A 23,618-nucleotide genomic window follows, 5' to 3' on the forward strand; every position below is an offset into this window, starting at 1 on the left:
CACTCAGGCAATAAGAAGGTGTTGGAAAGGTTTCGCTGGTTTGCAACAGAGTTGTCATGCACGATGTGCAGGCACAGCCGCTTTATCAACCAGTGCAGACGAAAGAGTTGAAACTTGGCAGCGGACATCAATCAGCCTTTGTCCACGAGATAGTCAAATAGCGGGATACAAGAAGGATGCGTCTGATCATGATAAGTTGACGAACGCCATCTGACCAATGTGTTCCAATTGCGAACGATAGCGTCTCGGTGGTATGGAGATACTGGGGCTCGGCCAGTCTGATATGAATCCCAATCCTCTGGATAAGGGTCTCTGCCATGATGGTATGTGCTCAGGGGTTTGGCAGTTGGTGGATACAGAAATGCAACATTAAGCTTCGGGCACAATCTAAAATGGGGAGCTTGGGAATATGATTGACCAATCACATATAATTACGAGTCTAGCTGCAGGCTAATCAGTGATAATGGACCGCCTCTGTCCAATCACTGATAATTGCGATGAGTCGGGGGTTTCTTGCCGCAATCCATGATCACCTGGGGAGGGGAAGAATACAGCCGACGCGGGGTGTTGAGAATGCTTCTTGTTTGTCGTACATCCCATGTGATCACCATGCAATCCTTGCATCAGTATTGAAGTCTTTCGTCATCTCGGCATATTATCAGTGATTGATTGGATGACGGAAGCATGTCATTTGATAATAACGGAACAGGAACGCGGCACTGATAGTGTTCGCCAGCGGGGTCGTTCCTCAATGTTACTGGGGGAGCTCCAACCAGGAGCTCAGTTCATTTATATCTGTCGCGCAAAAGCCACTAGCATAGTTGAAGCACGAAATCCGTTCATACTCGTTTTACCCGTCGGGGCCAAACCTCCTTATCAATCACGCCAAAATGTCTCCAGCACAATGGGAGATCAAGGCGGAGGCCTGTCGGCAAATCCTGCAAAAGTCACTGAAACCTGAATGGCTGCTTCCCCCAGACCAGCTACCACCCTCCAGCCAGCTCAATGTATCTAACTTTATCGAATCTTGCGGACAGTTGACGCCGCGCGAGCTGCAGATTACGGCGAGCACCGCGGCCGAGCTGACCGCTCAGATGGCGGAAGGCAAGCTCACTGCAGTCGAGACTGTCACGGCTTTTTTGAGAAGAGGTCACATCGCGCATCAACTCGTCAACTTTGCTACCGAGTTCATGGTTGAAGATGCACTAGCCGCTGCCGAGGAGCTAGATGCGCACTTCAAGAAAACTGGGAAGCTCGTTGGGCCTTTGCACGGTGTACCTATATCCGCCAAGGAGCATTTGAGCTTGAAAGGCCGTAGAGTTCACTCCGGCTATGTTGCATGGGCCGATAATGTGGCCAATGAAGATGCTCTAGTCATTCGTCTGTCAAGAGCTGCTGGAGCGGTGTTTCATGTTCGGACGAACGAGCCTCAGAGCGTCATGGTAAGTGCCTAGGTTACATTTGGGATACTGTTGATCGAGGTCAATGCTAACCAGACACCTCAACAGCATCTTGACTGCAGCAATCCCATTTACGGGACAACGGTGAACCCCTACAACCGAAACCTAACAAGTGGTGGATCGAGCGGAGGAGAAGGTGCTTCGCTAGGTCTCCGGTGTGCAGTGATGGGCATTGGCACGGATATTGGCGGGTCTGTGAGAGTTCCCGCTGCGTTTTGTGGTTCTTACGGCATTCGTACGACTGCGATGCGCAACCCGTACAAGGGCGTCTGCATCCCTGGGCTTGGGCAAGAGAGCATTCGCTGTGTGCTGTCCCCATTGGCCAATAGTATTGCAGACCTTGATCTGTTCCAGAAAGCCATCATCGACCAGGAGCCTTGGGAGGAAGAAACACAACTTGTACCATTGCCCTGGAAACGACGCGAGCCATACAAATCCGGAGACTTCACGATAGGTGTCATCTGGGATGACGGGTCAGTGCCTCTACTCTACAATTAACTTTGAATACTGACATATGCCATTATGGAATAGGATGGCTCACCCTCACCCGCCTGTTACGCGCGCCCTGAAGCATGCGGTCGCGAAGCTCCAAGATGCCGGTATCAAGGTTCTGGACTTTGAGCCATACAACCACAAGGAGGGAGCTGAAATCATTCAGACCCTCTATTTCCCTGATGCAGCTGCAACTCAAAGAGAACTCTTGGAGAAGGGCGGTGAACCGGTTGCATTCTTGACGGAATGGGCATTCGCGTACTCAAAGCCTGAACCACTTTCTATCAGAGAGAATTGGGAACTGAATGTTCGACGAGACAATTTTAGGGACGTGTGAGTGATACATTCCATACACTTACCGATGACGGCCTAAGCGGTGTAGACTGACCTGGTCGCAGCTATCACAAAACCATGAAGGATCGCGGAGTTGACTTCATCTTGTGCCCAGCGTATGTTGGCCCTCCTGCAAGATTAGGCGAGGCGCAGTACTGGCATTACACTACGATCTGGAATATTCTGGATCAACCAAGTGTGATATTTCCGACAGGAATACACGTTGATCCAGCCATCGATGTTGTGGAGGAAAGTTACAAGCCTCGCTCTGCTGAGGACGAGCGAGAGTTCAAGAAATGTAAGTCAATCAGCTTTTTCACCTTCCCTAGGTCTTGTCTAACAGGAAATCTCAAAACCAAAGATATTCCGGAAGATTTCAAGGATGCTCCCATTGCGTTGCAGCTCGCGGGCAAACACTTCCGAGACGAAGATACAATCGCTGCGTCTGAGGTAGTCTCTAGGATTATCTTGCAGTAAGAGTAAGTGAACGACGCTGTTCGTCGCGATACATATCACGCTTTTCTCTGGGATTTGGTGCGAATAGCATGGCGGTCACCTTGATCGACGATATTGTAGTGAATGAAGCATCGTTTTCGAGATACACGAGTAATCTATCAGTTCTTCAACCCGTTGCCCTTTTGCAGTCGAATTGCCGAGAGTTGGCACGCTCGGCAGCTTCCCCGAACTTTCAGGGGTCTGGGTTGTGCGATGTAGCCTAATCCACCTGTGTGATTAGGCGCTCCACAAAGATAATGAGTGCGGGGTTTGTCGATGCTTTTGATAAGAAATGACCGCCTGCGATTTGCTTCCCTCATCCCACTGGTCTCTCTTTGATGTCCACTGAAGAAGTCAGAACCTAGCCTGTTCAAATCTCCATCGATTCGATCAGCGACAGCGACAGCGACCAGTCACTCCACCACGATGCCAAGGGCAAGATTGCGGACGAAAACCGGCTGTATCACTTGTAAATGACCCGTCCCCTCTTCTCCGAGTACTACTGAAGCCCCTGTGGGCAGGCAGCGAAAGGTGAAATGCGGAGAAGAGAGACCCTGTTGCCGAAACTGCGCTGGTTCGGGCCGCGATTGCGCATGGCCGTCCTCTGATCAGCTCCACGACAGGCGTTTTCGCGGCAGACGACTGACAGCACCCGAGAAGCATGCGTCACACGGCCCATCACCACCATCACCAACGCCGTCATCGTGTGACGAGCTTTCTCTCATATCCTTTGGAAATAGGCAGCTGCCAGAGATTGAGCATGACTTATCACATCACTATCTCAACGTGCTGGTCACTGCTTTATTGCTGCCGACAGTTACCGAAGCTGACCTGGAGGACTATGGGACCCAGGTCATGGGGATGATGATGAGTTGCGACAGCGTTAAATATGCTGTTTTGGCCAACTCCGCCTCAAATAAATTCATGCTCACCAAGAACTGCCGATATCAAAGTACCGCGTTAAGGTACTATCTGCGGGCTATCGAGTCTGTCAATCGTTCGCTCCTAGATCTAGGCTCTTCTCACGAAAGCCCGAGCGACACGCTTCTGACGACAGTGGTATACCTTTACCTCTATAATGTGAGCCAAACTTCCACCCCAGACGACAACCTCAACGCTGACTTTTGCACTCTGCAGTTCTGGGGCGCAGATACGTCCCTTGACGCCAGGAAACATGTAGATGGTGCTATGAGTCTACTGAAGTTGCGTTACGAAGACAAACGCTCACCTTTATCCATGTCCAGCACGCTCCACAGACTAGCAACAGAGAGCGTCTTGTACCAAGCCTTTCTGCTAGCTGCAAGAAAGCCGTTTGCACCAAATTTTCACATTGATCCGCAATTCATGGCTCAATCAGAGAGCTTCTTGGACAACAAGCTGATCAACACGCTATTTTCGGATTCGAGTCTTGTCCTCGGGCTTCCACTACGTCTATACCGTCTCATAACAGTCATTATTGACCTGCTTAACTCTCCCGAACACCCCAGCGCGGAGACTGTGACGAGGTTGCTACAGGAGATCAAGCCATGGGAAGAATTCGTCACCACGGATACAACAGAAACCGGCAGTCTCCCGTTCCCGACTCCGTCCGAAGGATTTCAGAGGGACGCAATTACGCTCTTCGTTTTAGCTGCGTCTCTTCTTCTTGATTACATCACAGAGTACTCTATCTCAACACCATCGACGAGAGAGGCAGGGCCTTTAGGAATTACGAGTGGCACCACCTCACCTTTTCTACAAACAACTCGATGGCAGGTTGTTCGTGCTCTATCTATCTTGCGTCGCCCAGAAGCATACGAAACCTGGACACGTTGCTATTTGGGTGCGTGGCCCATGCTGATTTTAGGCTACTCTGTCACCTCCAAGGAGGACATTAACCTAGTAAAGCTGGTACTACACCAGATGCGTGACCGCATGGGTTATGGAGAGATACAGAGAATTATAGATGATCTAAGGGATGTGTGGTCTATGAGGGAACGGGCCACGGTAGACTCCCAGTAAAGATTTATCTAGCTCATCAATATAAATGCCTTGTCGTATAAAAAGTCGCCGTAAGAAGGAAACGGATAACAAAATTCTGCCATCGAAATTGGCGCGTTTGACGACCTTGCTCGATGTTTCATTGTTCCCAAGGTTTGATTAACGTTCGAGGGTATGGACTTATAACACGTTCTTGCAGCAAGCGCTTCTATTTAGACGACATGCTCCGTTGTTCTCGTACTTCAGCCCCTTATTTGGTTTCGCATTTTTCGTTCCTACTCTATACTAAGGAAAGAATTATGATTACCCTTAAAGTAGACATGCCTACTCTACTTTAAGGGTAATCATAATGTTTTCCTTGTTTATTATCGAGTACGTCTCTCGAGGTGCACTTTCAATGGCTCAGATGCCAAGGAAGCACTATGATGGATGGTTCGAAGTGATCATTCGAGATCTCTAACCTTTATGAACACCTTGAGGATCATTTCCCATTCCGGATTTGAATTTGTAAACGGTCACGACAAAAGCAGAGAGGTCTTCCACACGGGTCCGCATGATATGCGACCTTGACGATCTAAGATGCAAGATAAAGCATATAAGCAGGCCGACCCCAAGGAGATTCAGTGCACTTTCATACACGAAAAACTGCAATCTCACTTTCAATTCCACAGAACCCCCGCTCACCAAGGGTCAAAATGTCTCAACCCAAGGCCAATCGCTGGACCTGTCTTCCTCCAGAGCTACGACTCATGGTCTTCGAGGAGTTGGAGAGAATGACCTCGGACGATCATAAGCATCCGTTGGCAAGCTAGACGCTTGTTTCGAAAGAATGGCAAGGCTTCTTTGAACCATTGCTTTGGCAGACGTTGAATATTCGGCCGTCCGATTCAAGATCTGGGCTTGAAAATTTTCACCGATTCACGAAGAATCATCTGGGAGAAATCAAGAAGATCGCGCTTTACGCTGCGCTGGAACGAAGCGGCTGTGGAGTTTGTGGTGTATTGGATATACGTCTGTTTATGATGAACTGTCATTGGTTTGCTGACGACCTATACTTTCTCCTTCATTGTCTTGTTCAGATGGAGGGCGAAACTAGTCCTGGCATCGAACTCCAACTCGGTGCTATCTGGTCAGACGACCCACAGTATCCGAGGCCTCGGCTCTCTAGACTACGTGACTGTCTTCACCCGATGTCAGCTGTGCAAAATGGGGCAATCAGACGGACGGACCGGGTCTTAATCCTAACTTTCATCCCTTTACCAGCGCCAGATATTGTCACATCACTCTCCGTTGATCAAACCATTACTGACGAACTTTGCCCGGGAGCCTTGGACTGGATCATTAGAGGTTTACCTCGCGTCACGACGGCCGACGTCGAGTGAAAGGTGTTGTAGCTGGAGCAGCTGGAGAGGCGTTGGGTCCAACAATCATTAGAAATCAGGAAACATAGATAATTCGAAAAGGCTGTGGCTGAGCTTGCGGTCTTTAAATACCTCCATGTAATAGGTCCAGGTTGAATGTGAAAGAAACGTCTGAGAACTTCCCTAAGCACCCGCCTCGAACAGTTAACCCATTACTTCACATGATGTAAAGTCTTACATGATGCTTGCTGTGCTCGAAGCGTTCATCTCCCTCGACAAATCTGCGGACACAATTCTCACAAAAGCTTTCTTCTGGCCACACAACCGCCGGCCACCCTTTGAGACCAGCAAGACCCGCGATAGCTAGGCGAGCATACCAGCTTCCTGTGGTCAATACAATAGCTGTCTCATCTCCGATGAGATTTTCCTGGCAAAGAAGTGCTTCATCCCAACTTGTTACAGAGCGAAGTGGTCTGCCGGAGTATTTTTGAAGTGCAAGCCCCTTTGAGCTACCAGAGATGTCACATGCGCACCTGGAAAGGCGTTTAAGGTTCCGATTACCTAGAGACGACAGCACATCTAGGTCAGTAACCCATCGAGGGCCGTCGTACACTTGTACCACGGCTTCTCGGATGACCACGTCTGCGTCCACAGCCCCTGCACCACCGGCAACTGGGACGATGAAATCCGTGCACCGAAGATGAAGTGAAGTTGACTGAAATCGATTGACGAGTTCGCCATTGAAATCCTCCGCCTTGATATTGGCTCCCTCTTCTATTCCCAGCCTGAGGACTAGAGGATCTGGCGGTGGAACCAGCAAGACAATCCCTGGCAAACCTAAATTGCCCAGCATCCTATGTATCCCATGCATGTCAGGGTGTGACGATCTATCAGATCGGCATGGGTCTTGTAGTAGAAATTCGGCAGCGTAGATCGAATTTCCAGATGCGACCGCCATAACGTGTTCGAACTGATCAACGTGGAGATCGTGCTCTCCAGATTCGAGGTAGGTCAGGCACGCGAACTTCGTATTTCGATGGAGCTGATTCTGATGATGATCTTCAAAGGCCTTTGGTTCCATCCGAGCCCAATGCGTAGCGCTCAGAGGTCGTTTTGAGACGTGTATAGATACGGTCGCACCTGGCCACGTGTGATAAAGCTGACTTGCTCGGAAGAGTGCCTGTAACGACGGGAACATAGATCTGCCCAACCACGCCACGCCACTTAGGCTTTTTGAATGATCCATTAGCCCTGATTGCGGAACCTGGCGGAGGTAGTTGCGCAGTAGTTCAGCGTCCAGACGACCGGAATGAAGAATGCCAGTGAGCTCAGCCAAGGACACACTCGGCATATCCACAGCAGCCTCCTTACTGAGAAATAATGCGGCGTGCGGACAGGCCTCAACCGAAGTGAATTCAACGCTACGGTTGACGACATTGCCATCGTCCATAGTCCACGAAGTGAAGTCTACATATGGATGGAGTGTCTCGAATTCGATAGGCTGTGCCATCATTGGTGGCAGACAATCGTTTTCCGCGGTCATTTCTGTAACTCGGGAATCTCGTTGTGATTTGTACCGTTTCTCGAAGGATGCAGGAGGGTCAATTCACTCGAACTTACTACCATATCCGATGGAAAGATTCCTATCTCTAATGGCGGCTATGCTTCGTGTTGAAAGCCAGGAAACCTCTTCCTGCAATCCGACAACCTCTGATTGGCAGCGTCTGACATTTCGACATGCCGGGCCAGCTGGAGAACCATCGAAATGTGACAGGCAGGAGCACAGCGATGTGCACTTAACGCCTTCTTGAACACAAATACAGCGCATGTCGCATGGGTGTTGCTTCGTACGATCATGGTTCATAGAGCCAGAGTCAAGGCTCCCGTCGTTATCCTCCTCGTTGTGGCACCGGCAACCTTTTGCGACCAGAAATCGGTAGTTATTGGTTTTGAAATCTGTTGAAATAATGGTATTTGGCCCGACTTCTGCGTCAAAAATGGGAAGATCTACACTTCGACCATCGATACCCCTTTTCTCATAGTCTTCGACTAAGTCAAGATATCTTTGCTCCTGTGCGTTTGCAGTCCTGTCAACATGGATCCATCGACAATGGCCCGCAGTAATTTTGAAATCTCCGTCTGGTGATCGCTTTCGGGATTGTAAGGACTGTTCGACGGCCGAAACAATTTCCACATTTCCCTGAATGCTCCGAATGTCATCTTTTGACGTAGCTCTTAAAATCGCAAGGGGCCGACTAACAATGATGGCGTCGCTTTCGTGAAAACCGCATTTCTTAGCCAGCGATCGGAAGTCGAGTACTTTGGATTCAACAAGCTGTTGTTTTTGGTGCGACTTTCGTGAGAGCTTGGACTGGAGATAAGGATTTAATAAACCAAACATGGCGGGAGTGTTGCGAAAGTCAAAGTCCAAGAGGTTGCGACCTCGTCGACGGCCGTACTCTATTCGATGAAGTGCATTTTCCTTCTCCCGGCCTTCCATTGAGAGAAAGTCTCCAGACGCATCGATGAGGGGCGTGATCCAATCCAAACTCAGTTCTGGTACTGTAGGATTCCTGAGCCTCTCTATGGAATCGACCATGTCAAGTTTTGCGGCTTTTCCCAATGCCGCAAAGCACTTCGCAACATCCTCAATGTTGACAGATTCGGGCTTGTCCCATGAATGTATGAAGGATCCAAGAGCGATTAGGCGAAGCTCTCTCAACGTTATACGACCATCGTCGTTGAGAGACCTTTCAACTTGGACTGGTTCGCCGTAGTGACGTAGATGAGATAACGCAAGTGACCATCTGACGCCCCCATCCAACTCCGAAGATGATTCTAGCCCAAGTGTAATGGTTCCGCCTGGTTTGACTAGGTCATCATGAAATAAGACCAGTTTGTCGGGGTTGAAAATCTGAACATCAGGATATAGATGCCATGACAGAAAGCCAAGAATGATAGCACCATTTCTGACTTCTTGGGGTGAACCATTTATGGCATTCTGAACAGCACACATTGCAATCGACCAGCTCTTCATCACATCAGTGTAAGTCGACCCAAATGTCCGGATTGATGGCACATTCTTGATGATGAGTCTCATTTGCGTATTGTCAAACCTCTTGACTTCATTAGCAGACTCTAACCAGGCTCGAGAACTGGCATCCCACGCTCTTAAATCGTCTCTTGTTATTTGGAGCCCTTGTGTTATGGCGAATTGTGCCGCAATGCCCTTCAGTTGGTTCGGGTCTGCTGTGCGTTCAAGCTCGGCTAATCTGCATTGTACGATCTGATACCAAATCGCCGTAGCCTCGGCAGGATTGGGATGCATGGTCGCAAGCATGCACGCGAGGAGATGGAGAGCGACGTGTTCTGAGCCAGAGGTTACGGCAGCCAGGATCGATGTGCCGTCGATTCCAATATGGTCAGAGAAAGGGCCGAAGTCCATGAACTATGATCCATGTTTGGTTAACAAAGTCTTCATCTGCTGATCAGACCATCTCGTGCTTGTCTCGTACCTCGATTTGTAATTTCGCGCAAGATGCAATCTCTGAGACCCTCTTGCCATACGCATCTGACAGGACCTCAATATCAGGAATGCAGTCGCTAAAAATGGCCCCCAGTCTTCGCGCTGTCTGGTGGTGCTGGCCGTTCCATGCATTTTCCCGGCGCTTACTGGACAAGGCACTGCTAAGGCCCTCATACTGCTTTGGTATCGCATTGATCGTGACCAGAGAGAAGTCAACGTTGGCGTTGAATAAACCAACTGTGTTCTGGTTCCTTGCGGAGAAGATACTTCCTTCCATCGTGTGGGTCGCTTCTCTAAGGACGATTGGAAAAGAAGATGGCATGGACGACTTGAACGAGGCAAGGTCCGCAGCGAGAGTTGACATCCGGATTGTATTTATGAAAAAGGCCAAGCGATGATTGTGGCGAGACCCGTGACCATTAGGTGGGGGACGCAGTAGGGCACGAGTCTGCCTCACGGTTGCCTCGCCGATCGTTGCATGATGATTGCATGACTGCAGTCATACGTGTCAACGCGTGCGTGAATTTCAACCCACGTACATGCATTCTCTTTTACCACGGCCAACTAGAAAACACGAAAGCCTTCGATTCATAAGCAAGCCTCATGCAGTGAGGGTGGAAAATGTACTACGCTTCGGAACAATAGTGGGTGGGGATGAATTAACGTGCACTCCTTCTGAGGTTGTCTTATAGGATGCCGCAAAATGATGGAATGTCTTCCAATCGGACTCGCAAGGGCTGAGATGTCTCACAGCCAATCGCGGATTTGGGTATCACACGTTCAGATAGCCGTCCCTTGCCCTCTTTCATAGCATTACATCGAGTAGAAATCGCGACCGCGTCTCATTAGACACCGAGCTGGCTTGTTGCGTGTCAGAAGGGGTGGGCAGGAAAAGATTTGTGTTTTGCGAGAAAACCGTCATATCCTTACATTTACGTATTTTATGGCTCGAAGGCAGTTAAGACTAGTGCTTGAAGCGAACGTCTTTCCTGCTGCTTCCTTGGTCTTTGGTCGTAGCCAGGTAGGTATTTCGCTCCTGATAGAGTTGTTAGCAATTAATCAGAGCAGCTCAGAGACTACCGGTCGACTTACCTCTTCTGTCATAACGTTCCATTCTGTTTCCCTCTTTCTGTTGCACCACATGTAAAATACCTTCGCTAGAAGATAGATGCATATGTTCCCGCAGCAGATGCCAATGAGCACGCGATTTCCTCTGCGGTCTGAGACTTGAAGTTAGCTGAAATAAGTTCACGGAATGGGTACCCATGTATGCTCACATTCCGGTCTATCATCTTCACGATAAATATTCGAGTAGATTACACGAGCAAGCTGTACCATCATACTGCGAAACAATCAGACTCCTTTCTGCTCGGGGCCAAACAAAAGCCGACTTACTTGTACAACGCAGCCGACACAGCTCTAGTGCGAACTGAATGGGAATTGCGAGATGCCCAGGAAACGTGCATTGCATGAGCTAGAGTCCGGGTCAGATATTTCTAAGGATGTCTTAAGGCGAGTGACTTACGCGAAGGGTAAGACAGGAGCACTGTTACAACCGCATATTGCACCCAGGGACTGCTGTCAGATGGGAGTACCGCCATAGCTATCAGGTTGGGCAAGTACCAGAGCTGGGTGAAGGCACCAAACAAGGCTCTGGAGTCCCAAATCTCAGACAGATACGTCATGATCATCATGAAGATTGCGCCGAGGAATTGAGGCGGGATGCTCAAAAGATTAGTGTCGTTCGTGTTGAAGCCCAGGTTTCTGAGAGTCAATGTGAGGTACTGGTCGGGTGGACCAGAAGGGATCTCCCATATGAGACCGAAGATGTAAATGGGCCACAGTTCCCAGTCAGCCAAAGACTGAAGGAGCAACTTAGGGGTAATGGCTTGACGGTTGTGCATGTCGCCCTTGGATGGATCGTCGCGCAGAATTCGGTTCACCAGCACTCTCTCTTCATGCTCGTTGAACCATCCATTAGGGCGCCAAGGGGCTCGTGTTTGGGTTGGGGATGGAGCCATCATAAACCATGCCCAAATGCTGATCGACATGGTCAAGATGCCTTCGATTATGAACAGCCACCGCCAGCCCTCATACCCACTGAGGCCATCCATTCGCAGGACGCCGAGGGCAAGGAGAGGTGCGACAATGTCGGTGATGCGGCGAACTGTCCAGAACATGGCGAGTCGGAAGGGTAGCTCTGTTGACTTGAAGAAGTATGTGAGATAGAGAACCATGTCCGGGATGAAGCCTCCTTGAAGAATACCGAGTAGCGCGCGACAGACAAGGAATGAGGTCCTCCCGCTGAGCCAAAACTGGCAGCCGGACACGAGACTCCAGGAACACATGATGAATGGGATCCATCGATCGGGACCGAGTTTCTTGCTAACCATCTGCGAGGGAAGCTCAGCGCATAGAAACGAGATCTGAAAGACCGTATTGCCCAAGTTGTAGTCATTGGTGTCCATCCCCAGGCTCTCGAGAAATGAGGCCGAATTCGCTTGGCTCAAGTTTCCGCGGGGCAGGTCGAGGGCGAAGAATGCTATAGGGGAGTAAGTATATGCAGAGGGGGCGGTACTATGCATTGAAGAACTGACCAAGGCATGCGAAAAAGGTGATTTTCCAGTCGAGCTTGTTGATGAGACGGAGCTCTTCGCCCCATGTCCAGCGGAAGGTAGGGTCGAAGCGGTGCAGATTTTCATATCGCGGGTGCGGTTGGAAGAATTTGGCGGTGGAGGGATGATCGTAGACAGAAGGTTGAGTTGCTATCGCATTCTCGTCATAGCCGCTTCTCTTCTTGAAAAACGACATGATTGGAATGATGGGTGCATCTTGCTTCCGAAGTTCCTCTTGTTCGCGAAGTATCCGATCCCTTTCCCGCTCGATCTCTTCGTCTGTCTGCTCGACTTTTGAGACATCGTTCCTGTCGACGTTAATGTCAAGCTCTGACGGAGGAGTCGACGAGCTCTCTATCTCCTTCTTCTTCTCTGACATATTGGCGCGGAGGTTCCATAGGATCGTCTGGAAAGAAAAGGAGCACGAGACGACGACGGTCAGCCGAGGACCTGTACGGTTTTAAGCCTACCATTGCGAACATTCTCTCCCGAAAATTCATTCTAGCGCAAAAGCACTCAGTTAGATGGGTTCTATGCATGCCCAGCCTCTACGCAAGAGTTTCTCGGATGGTTGTCATCTTCTTTCACAGATAAAGAAGCAGCCTTAGCCACAAACCCCCAGGGATGAAGCAGCCAAGACCCTTCGACTGGGCCAAAATGAAGCCATTCAACCACTGCCAATGTTGAGATTGCGCATCGGATGCGCTGAAAATCGGCGTTGGGTTGATCACATCATCAATTTCGCAGTCGTTAGATCCTTGGCCGTGGCAGTGCTCGATGCTTGTTTGTCGCAAATCACTCAATTGCTGTCGAAGAATCAAGTAGGAAAATTGAGGGAAAAACGCGTTTTGAGCTGTTGAACCCCGAAAATGATGCGATTTACCAAGGAAAAGACGTGATTGAATCGATAGGAAAACCGCGGCGACAAGATATGATTTAGTCCTTAGCGGTCTCTTGGTATTCTTGGTATTGCACCTTGGCAACCTTCTGCGAGGAGGTGATTTGGACTTATCTGGTCTCTGGTGTCGACATCAAGTCTCACAATGACGAAAACGCTGGTAATTGAGCCCCCGTCTAATTATTTGCCCAGCGATCGAAGTTTCCTGCGTCAGAAGGTCTTCAAAGTGCCGCTGTCATCGATCTCGAACCTCCGAAAGCCCGCGCCGGATGAGGCCCGCAATTCGGCAGAAGAGTGGAACCGGATGGCCGGCACGCCGGGCAAGCGTCCGTAAGCTTCGACCCCCTTTCCCTCGGGCTCATCAATGAATAGACACAATGAACCTTATTACGTAGAGCCCAATTGTTTGGGAACTCTCCTTCGGATTGTGGTGATGTTGAAGTCTAGACATGAGTGAGCCCTATGAATCAAGCTTCTCTGAATAGTCAAGCCCCTACGTACGGAGTGGTGGTGGTGGTATCCAATTGCTTAATCGCCGGCACGTCCCTGCACAGGGCGAAGGGCGTCCGCATCGAGCTAACCCTTGTGTAAGGAGCACGAGGCGGACGAACAGGGAAATAATCCAAGTCTCAGCCTCTGATATGTAAGTCATCACAATTCTAGATTGAAGTTAGCCTCAACTCAAAAGCAAAACTATCCCACTTCTACAATAAACGTCAGCAAATTTTCGATAGAGCTCTGAGGTTGACTAGTAGACACCGACACGGCAGAAATGCTCCTCTTGATTCAAAAAGCTAGATCAAATCGCAACGTGGCGCATCCTCTTTTAGGTGATAGTCTTCGAGTGGATTGGCCCGTGATGACACTTGCCATGTTCCCGACAGTGACACTGTTTCAAATGCTTCAGATGAAGTCTAAGTTAAGCTTGAGAAGCGCAAGGTTTTCCTATTTGACTGCGGTGCAGACGGGATCTTATCCGTCATAACCGGAGTCAATAGAACTGGACCAGGTTCCATGCGCGAACGACGCGACCGAGGACTGAGAATCTCTGAGCTCGTACTTTGGGTCCAGCCAAGCGGCATTAGAACACGCAAACCTAACACTGCATTGAGTCTTGACACATACGTAGGGCTAAGTCGCATTGGTGGCCATGAAGTTTAACGTGGTCATTGTGCATCCTCGATCAACTGGGAGTTCCCGCCGAGCATGCTCGCAACGTTTCCCCTTACTTTGACACTTTTTCACTTCGTCAAATCTTTCGCCAAATTTCTCGTAACATCACCTCGTAACCATTATGTCTCGGCAGATGGTGACCAATGGGGCGACTTTGAATGCGACAAACAGTATGTCGGACGTATTCTGACATACTTGTACGGAAACCGGCCCGGAGGTCGGCGACCTCAGGTCGCCATTCCCCACAGTGAACATTGGTCTTCCGTCCTGCATTATCCATCTCAAAATCGGGTTTCTCATTTGCCGTAGGGTATCTGTCTAATGTCTACGAAAAGTTTATCTCTATGTAGCGTTCAAATCCATCCAATCTTCAGAAGATCACTCTTGCCGACTGTTCTCTGACCAAAAAGGGAGCCCAGCCTGAGACCGCAAGGTTCCGTATAAGGCAGCGCCGTCCAGATTCTCACCACCATAGGCCCTCGCACTCAGCATGTTGTTAGTTGCGACATCGAGAGCCGGCATCCTCACCCCGAGGTCACCAGCCACACGCAGGGCGTGCTTTGCGTCCTTGATGGTGTTTGAAACTGCAAATCCAGCCCAGCCCTCCTTTGGTGCCCACGAGCCGCTGGTCATGCGGCGCGAATAACTTCCCAAAACAGGTCCAAAGTTTTCGAAGATGAGCTCTTCCATCGCATTCGTACCGATGCCGTTGTGCTCGGCAAGAACTTGAGTCTCTGCAATAGCTTCCATGAAGACAACCAGCAGCACGTTTCTACCAGAAGCGTCAGAGATTTGCAATACGAATCATACGAAAATGATAGGAGGGGCACTCGGCACCTACCCAGTAACTTTAAGCATCGGAGACTTGGTAACATCCTCGCCCATGTTGATCACCTTTCTACCCATGACGTCCAGGACCAGAGGCTCCAGACGTTGTATCGTAGCTTGCGGGCCAGCCATGGCAAAGATCAATCGTCCAGCTTGAGCAACCGGACTAGCACCGAAGACTGGGGCGGCAATAAAGACAGCGCCAGCTTCTTGCAGAGTCTCCGACACTGCTGCTGCAGTGTCAGGGTGAATTGTGGAGCAGTCCACCAAAGTCTTGCCCTTCAAGCTGATGCCACTGCTAACGAGTTCCTTCACCAGAGCTTCAAGGACTGCGTCGGCAGAAACCTGTACAGTCGGTCAGACTAGGGTAAAGCTCCACTTCAGACAAAGACTTACCATGGTGAAGATGTCATCGCATGTTTGGGCAACCTCCACTATGGAGCTCTTTGCGACGGCCCCTGCGTCGACCAACGCATCTCCCTTGGATAAAGTTCGGTTCGAAAATGTCAGGCTGGACCCATGTTGTTGCAGCTTCTTATGCAGGTTGAGGGCCATGGGTAGGCCCATAGAGCCGAGGCCATACTAGTCGTCGTTTCAGCAAGGTATCCTGGCGAGAAAGCGTCTCGTACCTACCCAACCGACGGGGTTGATCTTTTGCATGATGATTGGATAGTTTTTACGTATTACTCGTCGTAAATGCGGCCGGAAATATGGGTTGAAATGGGCTTCTTGAAGTTGGCATACGGCCTGGAATAGATGCCTTTTTGTTCACACGCATCTTATGTACAAACCATCTACTACACCTAGGATTGCGATCTCGGGATGGGATCCGTTATCATTAGTCTCGCCATCCAACAAGAAGCCAAGGTAATAATGGCTCAATTCCTATCGACTCGGTGGGTCAAGATTGATAACATGAAGCATTTCTTGGACGATGAGTCTCATCAGTCGCTACTGTCGCTGAAGAACATGAATGGAGCACCACCTGCGCAACTACGGTCCGAAAACCGAGAAATTACAGGGATCTTCGGAGGGCCGTGATCGGACCCACGCCTCTTTGTGCCGTGCAATGATGGTGCTCCTAGTCCGGCCTTCGGAGACAACGTCCGATACACTAATTGACTTGAGTCATTATCTTAGTAATCCCGAGCCGGGTACTTACCCGACAAGCACGGAAAGATGCCTATCAGATTGATATCCGTATCGTCTTCCGAAAGATTCAGCAAGGTGTAAAAATTGAAAGAAAAGCTTCATGGTCTTGCTGTCTGCCACGCAGATGATCACGTGCGAGTTTGTCGGTTTTATTTCTCGAATAGGAAGTCTGATGCGCCGTGAATCCGATGGCTTGTGTGCCACGGACCATCTTGCCTGCACATACGTTTGATGAGGGCATCAATTTGCCAAACTCGGGATGCAAACTCAATGTTCGTTCAGACCTTTCATCTGCAACAATTCTTGTTCAAGATGTCGCTCAGAATCTTTCACAACAACCAGATTGTCTGTTCGTAAGCGATTTGACTCACGGCAGTACCCTCTTCCCGATCGACGACCATTTGTGGCCAACTCCGATTGAGAGACCAGCATGCTAGCTCTGGTCAAGCAGTCCTTCATGCTACTTCGAGCAATCATCGAGAGCGTCTGACATGGAATAAACATAGAAGATAGGCCTTTGGTCGTTCGTTCTTGCTCGGTATTGCAATTGAAGGTCCGTACCCAACGAGTCCCAGATGGACAGTGAATGGGGGAATTTGCCCCGGGCAGAAAATGCAGAATCTCTCCGTAAAACCTCGTGGCTGTCAACCACGAGCAGCGCAGCCTAACGGCTTTAGACTCTCGATTGAAGTTCTTCTAGCAGGGTTACCGTCCCTTAAGATATGGGCGTCATCCTTGTTGACATCTGGCAGACGATCGGAAGCAGGCGAGCAGTATTAATTACGACTCCAGCCGGCTCTCCTGAGCCTGTGGAGCAAGGTCTGATTTGAAATTTCACCCCATCAAATCTATTGTGCACCCTGATGGAATGCGCGCAATGTGCGCGGTGAGACACTTGCCTGCAGCGACGGCGCCCGCCGACGGAACTCGCCTGATGTTGGGAATAAAAGCAAATTCCAAGTCTGTGCGTAGCTTGGCGTGGGTTTTCGCCCATAAGAACTGTAAAATGAACAGAGGCGACTTTCCTGCGACGGGCCGGCTTAGCGCTTACACGTACAGCATTGAATGGCCAATGTCTGAGGCTTCTTGCAGCAGAATGATGCCATACGCATCGATGAGTTCGTCAATGAAGACAGGCGGTTGTCTGGAGCGGCGGAAAGATTTGACTTCGTTCTGCATTTCATCTGACTGGTTCATTCCAGATGAGGAGGTAATTCTGTAGTTGAGCCCGCATGGGCTTTCTCCGTATGGCGAGAACGAGGATACCTCGCAGTAGTAGCGAACTCAGTGTTCTTGACATTCCAATAGCAGTGTAAGGTTCCTTTGGGTGCACCGCGCGGCGCTACAGAGCACCCCAATGAATAGCAGACAGGAACCTTCAGGCTTTCACGGGCATGAGCAGTCAGCCGTACGTAGGGCGTAAAAGTGAACCCTGCCATCATGGGCCAATTGCATATCAAAACATATTGCTATCCCACCGGTAGGTTATAGTACCCCGATTGAGTTAGAGTCGCGAACCATCCGCGAGTATCGTTAGGGGCGCGTGAGTGAAGCCAGCGTACGAATAAGGCAACCGCTCGCCGTAAAGATTTATCCGCCCTCCTAGTGGACCCGACTCATGTTCTTCTTTACAGCCATCGACGTAACGTCACGTAAAGTTTCTTAGGGACCCCTGGCAGCTTTACGGCCTTACTCAGTATCGTAGTTCACAAATGGCTGACCAACGCGGTCTAAGCGTTTGGCTTGAAGCTAAGTGGTTGGAGATGTCTCCATCTGGCGGCGGGGCCTTTGGAGACGGCAAGAACTTGCCTAGGCAAAAGGTCCTGCAAGAAGGCTTGTCTCACTTGAATCCTGTCACGCCAAGGGGGCCGATCATCCCGGGGCTGGCAAAGGGGCGTTCCTGCGGCGGGCTTTCAGTCCGACAGAATCTGCCAATGACGGCAATCTATGGGGCTGCCACCGAAAACCGGGCTCCACATTTGGTTCGGCTCCGAACGGCGGCATCTGAGGACGGATATCGGGGGGCAAAGCGGACACAGTATATGATGGGTGGAAAGCTGCTATGTACCCGGGGAAAACCCATCGGTATTTTCAAGAGTATAGATTCGAAGGAGATAGGTGCCCTTGCGAAAGTCTATCCAGATTGCCTGGTCATTTTGCTGCTTAACCAGCCGGCAGAGTTCAACAAGCAACCCACCACGAAGATGTCGAAGAATATGCAACCGATACCAACCTTGGATACAGCGACGTAGTTCAAGCTGTCCCAAATTACTAAATTAGGGATTGTAGCAACGGCAATACCAACCTGACGTAAACTTTCAGTAACAACGCGACCTTGTACGATTTTACGGAGGACCGGGAGTTACGTAGATGCCCGTTCAAGGCCCATCACGATGTTGTCGATAAACATGGCTCGTTGCGTCATGTAAAGGCTCGCGCGGATTTAATGGGTATCACCCATACGCAGCCAGTCGGAAGGTTGGTATGCAGCGCGATGCGGTGCGCGAAACTACACCGACTTTCACCATCTGTAGATGCAGAACGGCAGACGGCAAATTATTGCCAAAAGCTTCTGTACCTTCGATCCTTGAAACTTTGCTACCAGCAACAACGCACCGGACTTCTTAAATTATCCGCCGAGAGTCATTTCCCCAAGGATTTGACAGCAAAACCTGCAGAAACTTGATTGAGAGGCGTATGGATGCCTTTGCCAGCAACCATAACCTTCTTGAGGACTTGGGTTCCACTGGAAGATAGACCGAGCTCAGAGGACCAGATTCGAAGGAGTCAGTATGATGGCAACAAGAAATACCGGTATCTCATCTTTGAGCGAAACCGTGTCTAAGCCTTCCTGCGTAGGAAGAGCAGCTCATCCGTCGATATCCATGGTAGCGGTTGGTTGGACTAGCGGCTAAGCTTATGTGAAAGACAGTCAATGACTCGATGTACGTCAAATTCAGGACATGTCTTTTCACAGGAACTGCTATCGCCGGATATGAATCGCATGGTACAGAGTATAGTTCGTGTTGCTGTACTCCAGGGGCGGGGAACAGCCTTGGAATTGTGCGGGGGGTTAGAGCTCCTAAGTGGCCGCGCGCGCCAAAGAGATCGGACCAGCGTGGCAGCCCTGTCCAGGGGGGGTGGCCTTCGCCCTCCATCTTACAATGGAAGACTCCACCTACAATTCTGTACCCTAAAGTCTCTAACGAAACACATCGTCTACGGCTATCACCCCTGACCACCCGTGCATGCCTCTGTTGCCTTATTCTCCCAGACTTACTTCTTCGCCATGCCATCACGCTTCTTGCTTCTACAGATCCCAAAGAGAAGAACCAAGGCGGCTACTGAACGGGGCCGTTAATGTTCTCAGAGATTGACGCGAAGGAATCGTACGAGGGACCTCCAACCCACCCACAAAGAAGCAGCCGCCCAGGACCCGACCGAACCGATACACCGAAGGCACGTCAGATGAAGCGAACATCAAGCCCTAGCGACATACCACCGATCGCCTGTATACGCTGTCGACATCGAAAAAAGAAGTGCGACCATGCCCTTCCCAAGTGTGGTGAATGCAAGAGAGCAGGGTCAGAATGTGTTCGGTTCCAGGAGCGAAAGCCTAGGGATGCCGCGTCGGTGCCATGGGAGTACGTCAAAGGACTTGAGATGCGTCTTTCCCAGGTCGAGAGAAGTCTCGCAAACTGCATGGTCTTGATCAGGAAGCAGGGAAATCCGTCAAATCAGCCACTTCCCGGACAATCGACCATTGGAAGCGAAGCTACCCTGGATCCACCATCCCTTAAACGATCACCCAGCACAGTCGCTACAGAAGTCGGTTCCTCGTTGCAATCATCGCCAAATTGGGAGATCATGGAGAGAATGCAAGCAATCAATGCAGAGTAAGTTCGACGGCCTGGGAAAATGTTGGTGTCATATCGTTGACAGCATCGTAGGCGCAAGTCGCCCTCTTTGGCAGCATCACTAGATGGCGTCATCACCATGATCCAAACACCATCGGCTACTCACGATAACACATTCCTTACCAACCCACCCTCTGACGACGACATTGGGCTATTAAGAAGAGCCGACCTAGCCTGTTATTTCCAACTCGTTCACCCCAACTGGTCGTTTCTAGACGAGAACCTCCTTGTTGAATGGTTCCAAGAGACTAAGAGTGCGTCGGACGAAAGGTGCCCTCCAACAATTATCAGTCTTACTTCGTCCAAATGGTATGCGCCATAGGTGCTCTCTATTCAAGCTCCTCTACCAGAGGATGCCCACACATCGCGCGGTCCACGTCGCTTTACAGCCAAGCCCTGGTTCATTGTCTGCCAGATGCATTTCTCCAGGGGCCTAGCGCTCAACTGAAGGCTCACCTTTTGCTCTTAGTCTATGCTCTCCACAGCCCGAATCACTTTCAGCTACGAGACAACACCGGAAAATCGACTTTAGAGATCGCCCGAAGATTATCGAATTACGAAGCACCGGGATCTTTTACGAGTCTGGAAGCTACGACCACCCTAGCTGTTCCGGAGGCTTGTGAGGACAGAGGGCTGCTCATACATTGTTACTCAGTCTACGAAGTGATAGCCTCGACGTGGCCTCATCAATTGCATGAGTTGGTTGATGTACTAGATGAGAAGGTCAGCGTCGATTCTGCCTGCGTTGCTCAAATGACTGTGAGACTGACTCGTGCAAAGATTTGGAACCAGAGCATCTGGCTTACCTTCGACGGCGGCCTAATCGATGCGAACTTCGAGCATCTGTTCACAATTCGCCGAACTCAATCGAAGATACGGAGGTTCTGGAAGCAGATGCGAACTCTAAACGGCCAAAGCGATTATCGAATTCAAAACACCCACGAGATTAAGGCCGAACTGGATCAATGGAAAGGAATGATTCCACTCATCTCTAGCAATACCGACAAGTCAACCAACTGTCATCCGCTATCGATGCTCATGCTCTACAACTATTGTATCTGCTGTTTATTTCAGAACGAGCTAGCCGTCCCCAACATTGACGATCATGCTGTTCTCTTGACTGCAGCCAGTGAGAATGCGAGGTGCTTTCGTCGTATCCAGGAACACCGACCTATGGTGTACTGTACGTGGACCACAGTAGGTTGCCGTTGCCCCCCTGAAACCATTATAATGTTTAGGACACTGACTTCGAGTGTCACAGCTTCTTGAGCAGTTCACCGTTGGAATCATTCTCATTTCTTGCTTCTGGGGAACTCCCTACATCTATCGCAGCACAGCGTTCCAAGCTCCCGATACCCTACAGGCCTTGGAAGATTGTGGGTCGACCTTGTCTCGCTTCGCCAATCGATGGAAAGATGCCGAGGTATACTACGAGACGTACACACTACTCACGCCTCAAACACCTATATCATTCCCCGATAATTCTGACTTCGAGTTCCCCGATCAACTCAAGCCTCAGATCAGTGGCCTGACCCAGACACTGGAAGAGAGAGGGGTTTCAATGGCCGTTCTTGCGATGATCGGTCGAATTATCAGCAGTCCGACCTCAACACGCGAGTATCCGTAGCTAATCGGCATCCATACTGTGAAGTGGTCGGTGTAATCGCCGTTTATTACACTACCATGGTCTTGATAGCACCACATCGATTACAATCGTCAACGTCAAGTTTCTCTGGATCCAAACATTAGGCACACCTGCGCCAATAGAGCGAGAGCTCGGGGAGTGCGACTCGTATCCGACATCTCCTCTTCAGTTGGTGTTCGGTCGCCCTTGGCCTATCACAACATCCAATGACTGAGGATGGCCAACGCCACCCATGGTTCAGCGAAACAAACGCCAGAAGGTCCAACCTGTCATTGTCGTTCATTCGAGACAGGGCTAAGCACGGTTGATCGCTTGCTCCTTCTGTCGAGTGCAGCCAGAGCTGAATGAGCTAGTGGCTAGCTGCAGTAACCAGCTTCCCCAATAAGAGAACTATTGGGTGCCTTGCTTCAACGTCGCATTCAACGATGTCAGACGGGCATCGAGTCGAACGAGTTTAGACAGACTGGCCACCGCAAATTGGGATTTCGATTCAATCACCGTCATCATATGATGATTATGGTGTATAAAGTCTTCGGCCACCGCTTCTTTCCGAGTTGCTAGTGGGGGACTTGTGGCACAATCAGCGAGGCCCCGTGGGACCATTGTCAAATACTTACCGACGTGGACTCTCTCTCTATAATCCGGTTTCCCTTCAGCCCGGTTCAGCGGTAAGTGAACCATATACCTTGAGTCACTGCTTTCTTCAGCAAGGCTAATGATGGTACACCGTGCAGCCAATCGCAAGTTACTTCGTCGAAATGCGTTCTGGGTCTCTTATCCTGCTCATCTCCGCTGCCGTTGTAGCAGTCAACAGCTCCAGCATCCAGCTCCGCGAGCCGATGCCTGCTGAGTTAGCTCAGCGGGCATGTACCTACAATGGCTGCGCATGTGTGACCGGACTTACTCAGGGGGTTTACTGCGGCAACTGTGTGGTTGGAGCCGGTACCTATGCTGTCAAGACCAAGCGCGTAAAGACGCATGCGTTTGAGTGCAGCTCCAGCGGCGGATGCTGTGATTATGGAGTGGCTAGCGATTGCGGTACAAGTCGGGCCAGGTGCAAGTCTGGGTCGGCAGTGTGAGTCTGCACGCATACGGCATGGTTGGCGGGCAGTTCGGAAGTCCTCTGGATGTGGGAGGCAGAGGCTTTGGCATCAACTGGCGATGACTTCAGAGGAACTCAGCGAGATACTAGAGTGTTAAGCCTCTACCCTCGTTGCTGTTTTCGAGAAAGATCATCCAAGAGACGTGATATCTGATGCCAGGAAGTCCAAAAATAATTCGTCACAACACCTCTTGACCTCCTCTCATTCTTGTACTTCCCATTGCTGCGCCATCAAGATACAGATGTTTCTGTAGTCAAGCAAAGCGCCTGCCAATTGAATCACTTGCAGTTGCCATTTGAGATTTCCGGGCCAAGTCTTGACTCCCACACGTGTAAAGGACGGCCCTTGACCTTCCAAGACAGGTGACTGCATCCAGGCAAGCCTCCGGCAACTACCGCTCAACCTTTTAGGTTAGAAGATCTAGGCATATCAGAGAAAATTGTACGTGTCGAGCTTTGGCTCAGCCCCAACTGAAGTGAACATGCGCTAGCCTCATTGTCTGGCGTGTTTGTCGATGCACCGAATTCGTCGATAACGGGTCGAAGATCAAAGAGAAGTAGTCGGAGATAGACTCAAATAGGAATAGGCCAATACTTTAAATTTCAAGCCTCGCGAGGAGCATTAGGAACATCGAAGAGCT

At 50.2% G+C, this 23,618-nt stretch overlaps 5 protein-coding genes and 1 pseudogene across 6 annotated transcripts; 3 read left to right on the forward strand and 3 right to left on the reverse strand.

Annotated features, from left to right (window-relative positions):
• Positions 1-890: 890 nt before the first annotated feature.
• On the forward strand, positions 891-4,781 carry GCG54_00010849 (putative amidase; the record flags this gene model as incomplete). Its single annotated transcript, XM_045410762.1, has 6 exons — positions 891-1,442; positions 1,509-1,933; positions 1,992-2,285; positions 2,351-2,583; positions 2,647-2,758; positions 3,278-4,781. The coding sequence occupies 6 exons, from the start codon at positions 891-893 to the stop codon at positions 4,779-4,781; spliced, it is 3,120 nt and encodes a 1,039-aa protein (XP_045260327.1).
• A 3,556-nt stretch (positions 4,782-8,337) lies between these two features.
• Positions 8,338-9,924, reverse strand: GCG54_00010850 (annotated as a pseudogene). Its single transcript has 2 exons — positions 9,637-9,924; positions 8,338-9,569 (listed from the first exon to the last, which is right to left on the reverse strand). Coding segments are annotated over exons 1-2 (1,520 nt in total).
• A 687-nt stretch (positions 9,925-10,611) lies between these two features.
• Positions 10,612-12,641, reverse strand: GCG54_00010851 (putative transporter; the record flags this gene model as incomplete). The annotated part of the gene is made up of 6 exons (XM_045410763.1): positions 10,612-10,683; positions 10,740-10,867; positions 10,925-10,989; positions 11,043-11,121; positions 11,173-12,189; positions 12,245-12,641. 6 exons carry the CDS (start codon positions 12,639-12,641, stop codon positions 10,612-10,614), a joined length of 1,758 nt encoding a protein of 585 aa, XP_045260328.1.
• Positions 12,642-14,711: 2,070 nt separating this feature from the next.
• On the reverse strand, positions 14,712-15,821 carry GCG54_00010852 (2-hydroxy-3-oxopropionate reductase; the record flags this gene model as incomplete). Its single annotated transcript, XM_045410764.1, has 4 exons — positions 14,712-15,105; positions 15,175-15,506; positions 15,558-15,743; positions 15,795-15,821. The coding sequence occupies 4 exons, from the start codon at positions 15,819-15,821 to the stop codon at positions 14,712-14,714; spliced, it is 939 nt and encodes a 312-aa protein (XP_045260329.1).
• Positions 15,822-19,781: 3,960 nt separating this feature from the next.
• GCG54_00010853 (uncharacterized protein) lies at positions 19,782-21,857 on the forward strand (the record flags this gene model as incomplete). Its single annotated transcript, XM_045410765.1, has 5 exons — positions 19,782-20,209; positions 20,264-20,539; positions 20,569-20,953; positions 21,011-21,427; positions 21,492-21,857. 5 exons carry the CDS (start codon positions 19,782-19,784, stop codon positions 21,855-21,857), a joined length of 1,872 nt encoding a protein of 623 aa, XP_045260330.1.
• Positions 21,858-22,633: 776 nt separating this feature from the next.
• GCG54_00010854 (uncharacterized protein) lies at positions 22,634-22,954 on the forward strand (the record flags this gene model as incomplete). Its single annotated transcript, XM_045410766.1, has 1 exon — positions 22,634-22,954. One exon carries the CDS (start codon positions 22,634-22,636, stop codon positions 22,952-22,954), a length of 321 nt encoding a protein of 106 aa, XP_045260331.1.
• Positions 22,955-23,618: the final 664 nt, after the last annotated feature.

The sequence above is a fragment of the Colletotrichum gloeosporioides genome, assembly GCF_011800055.1.
Source record: "Colletotrichum gloeosporioides strain Lc1 chromosome Unknown consensus_69, whole genome shotgun sequence".
NCBI lineage: Eukaryota > Fungi > Ascomycota > Sordariomycetes > Glomerellales > Glomerellaceae > Colletotrichum > Colletotrichum gloeosporioides.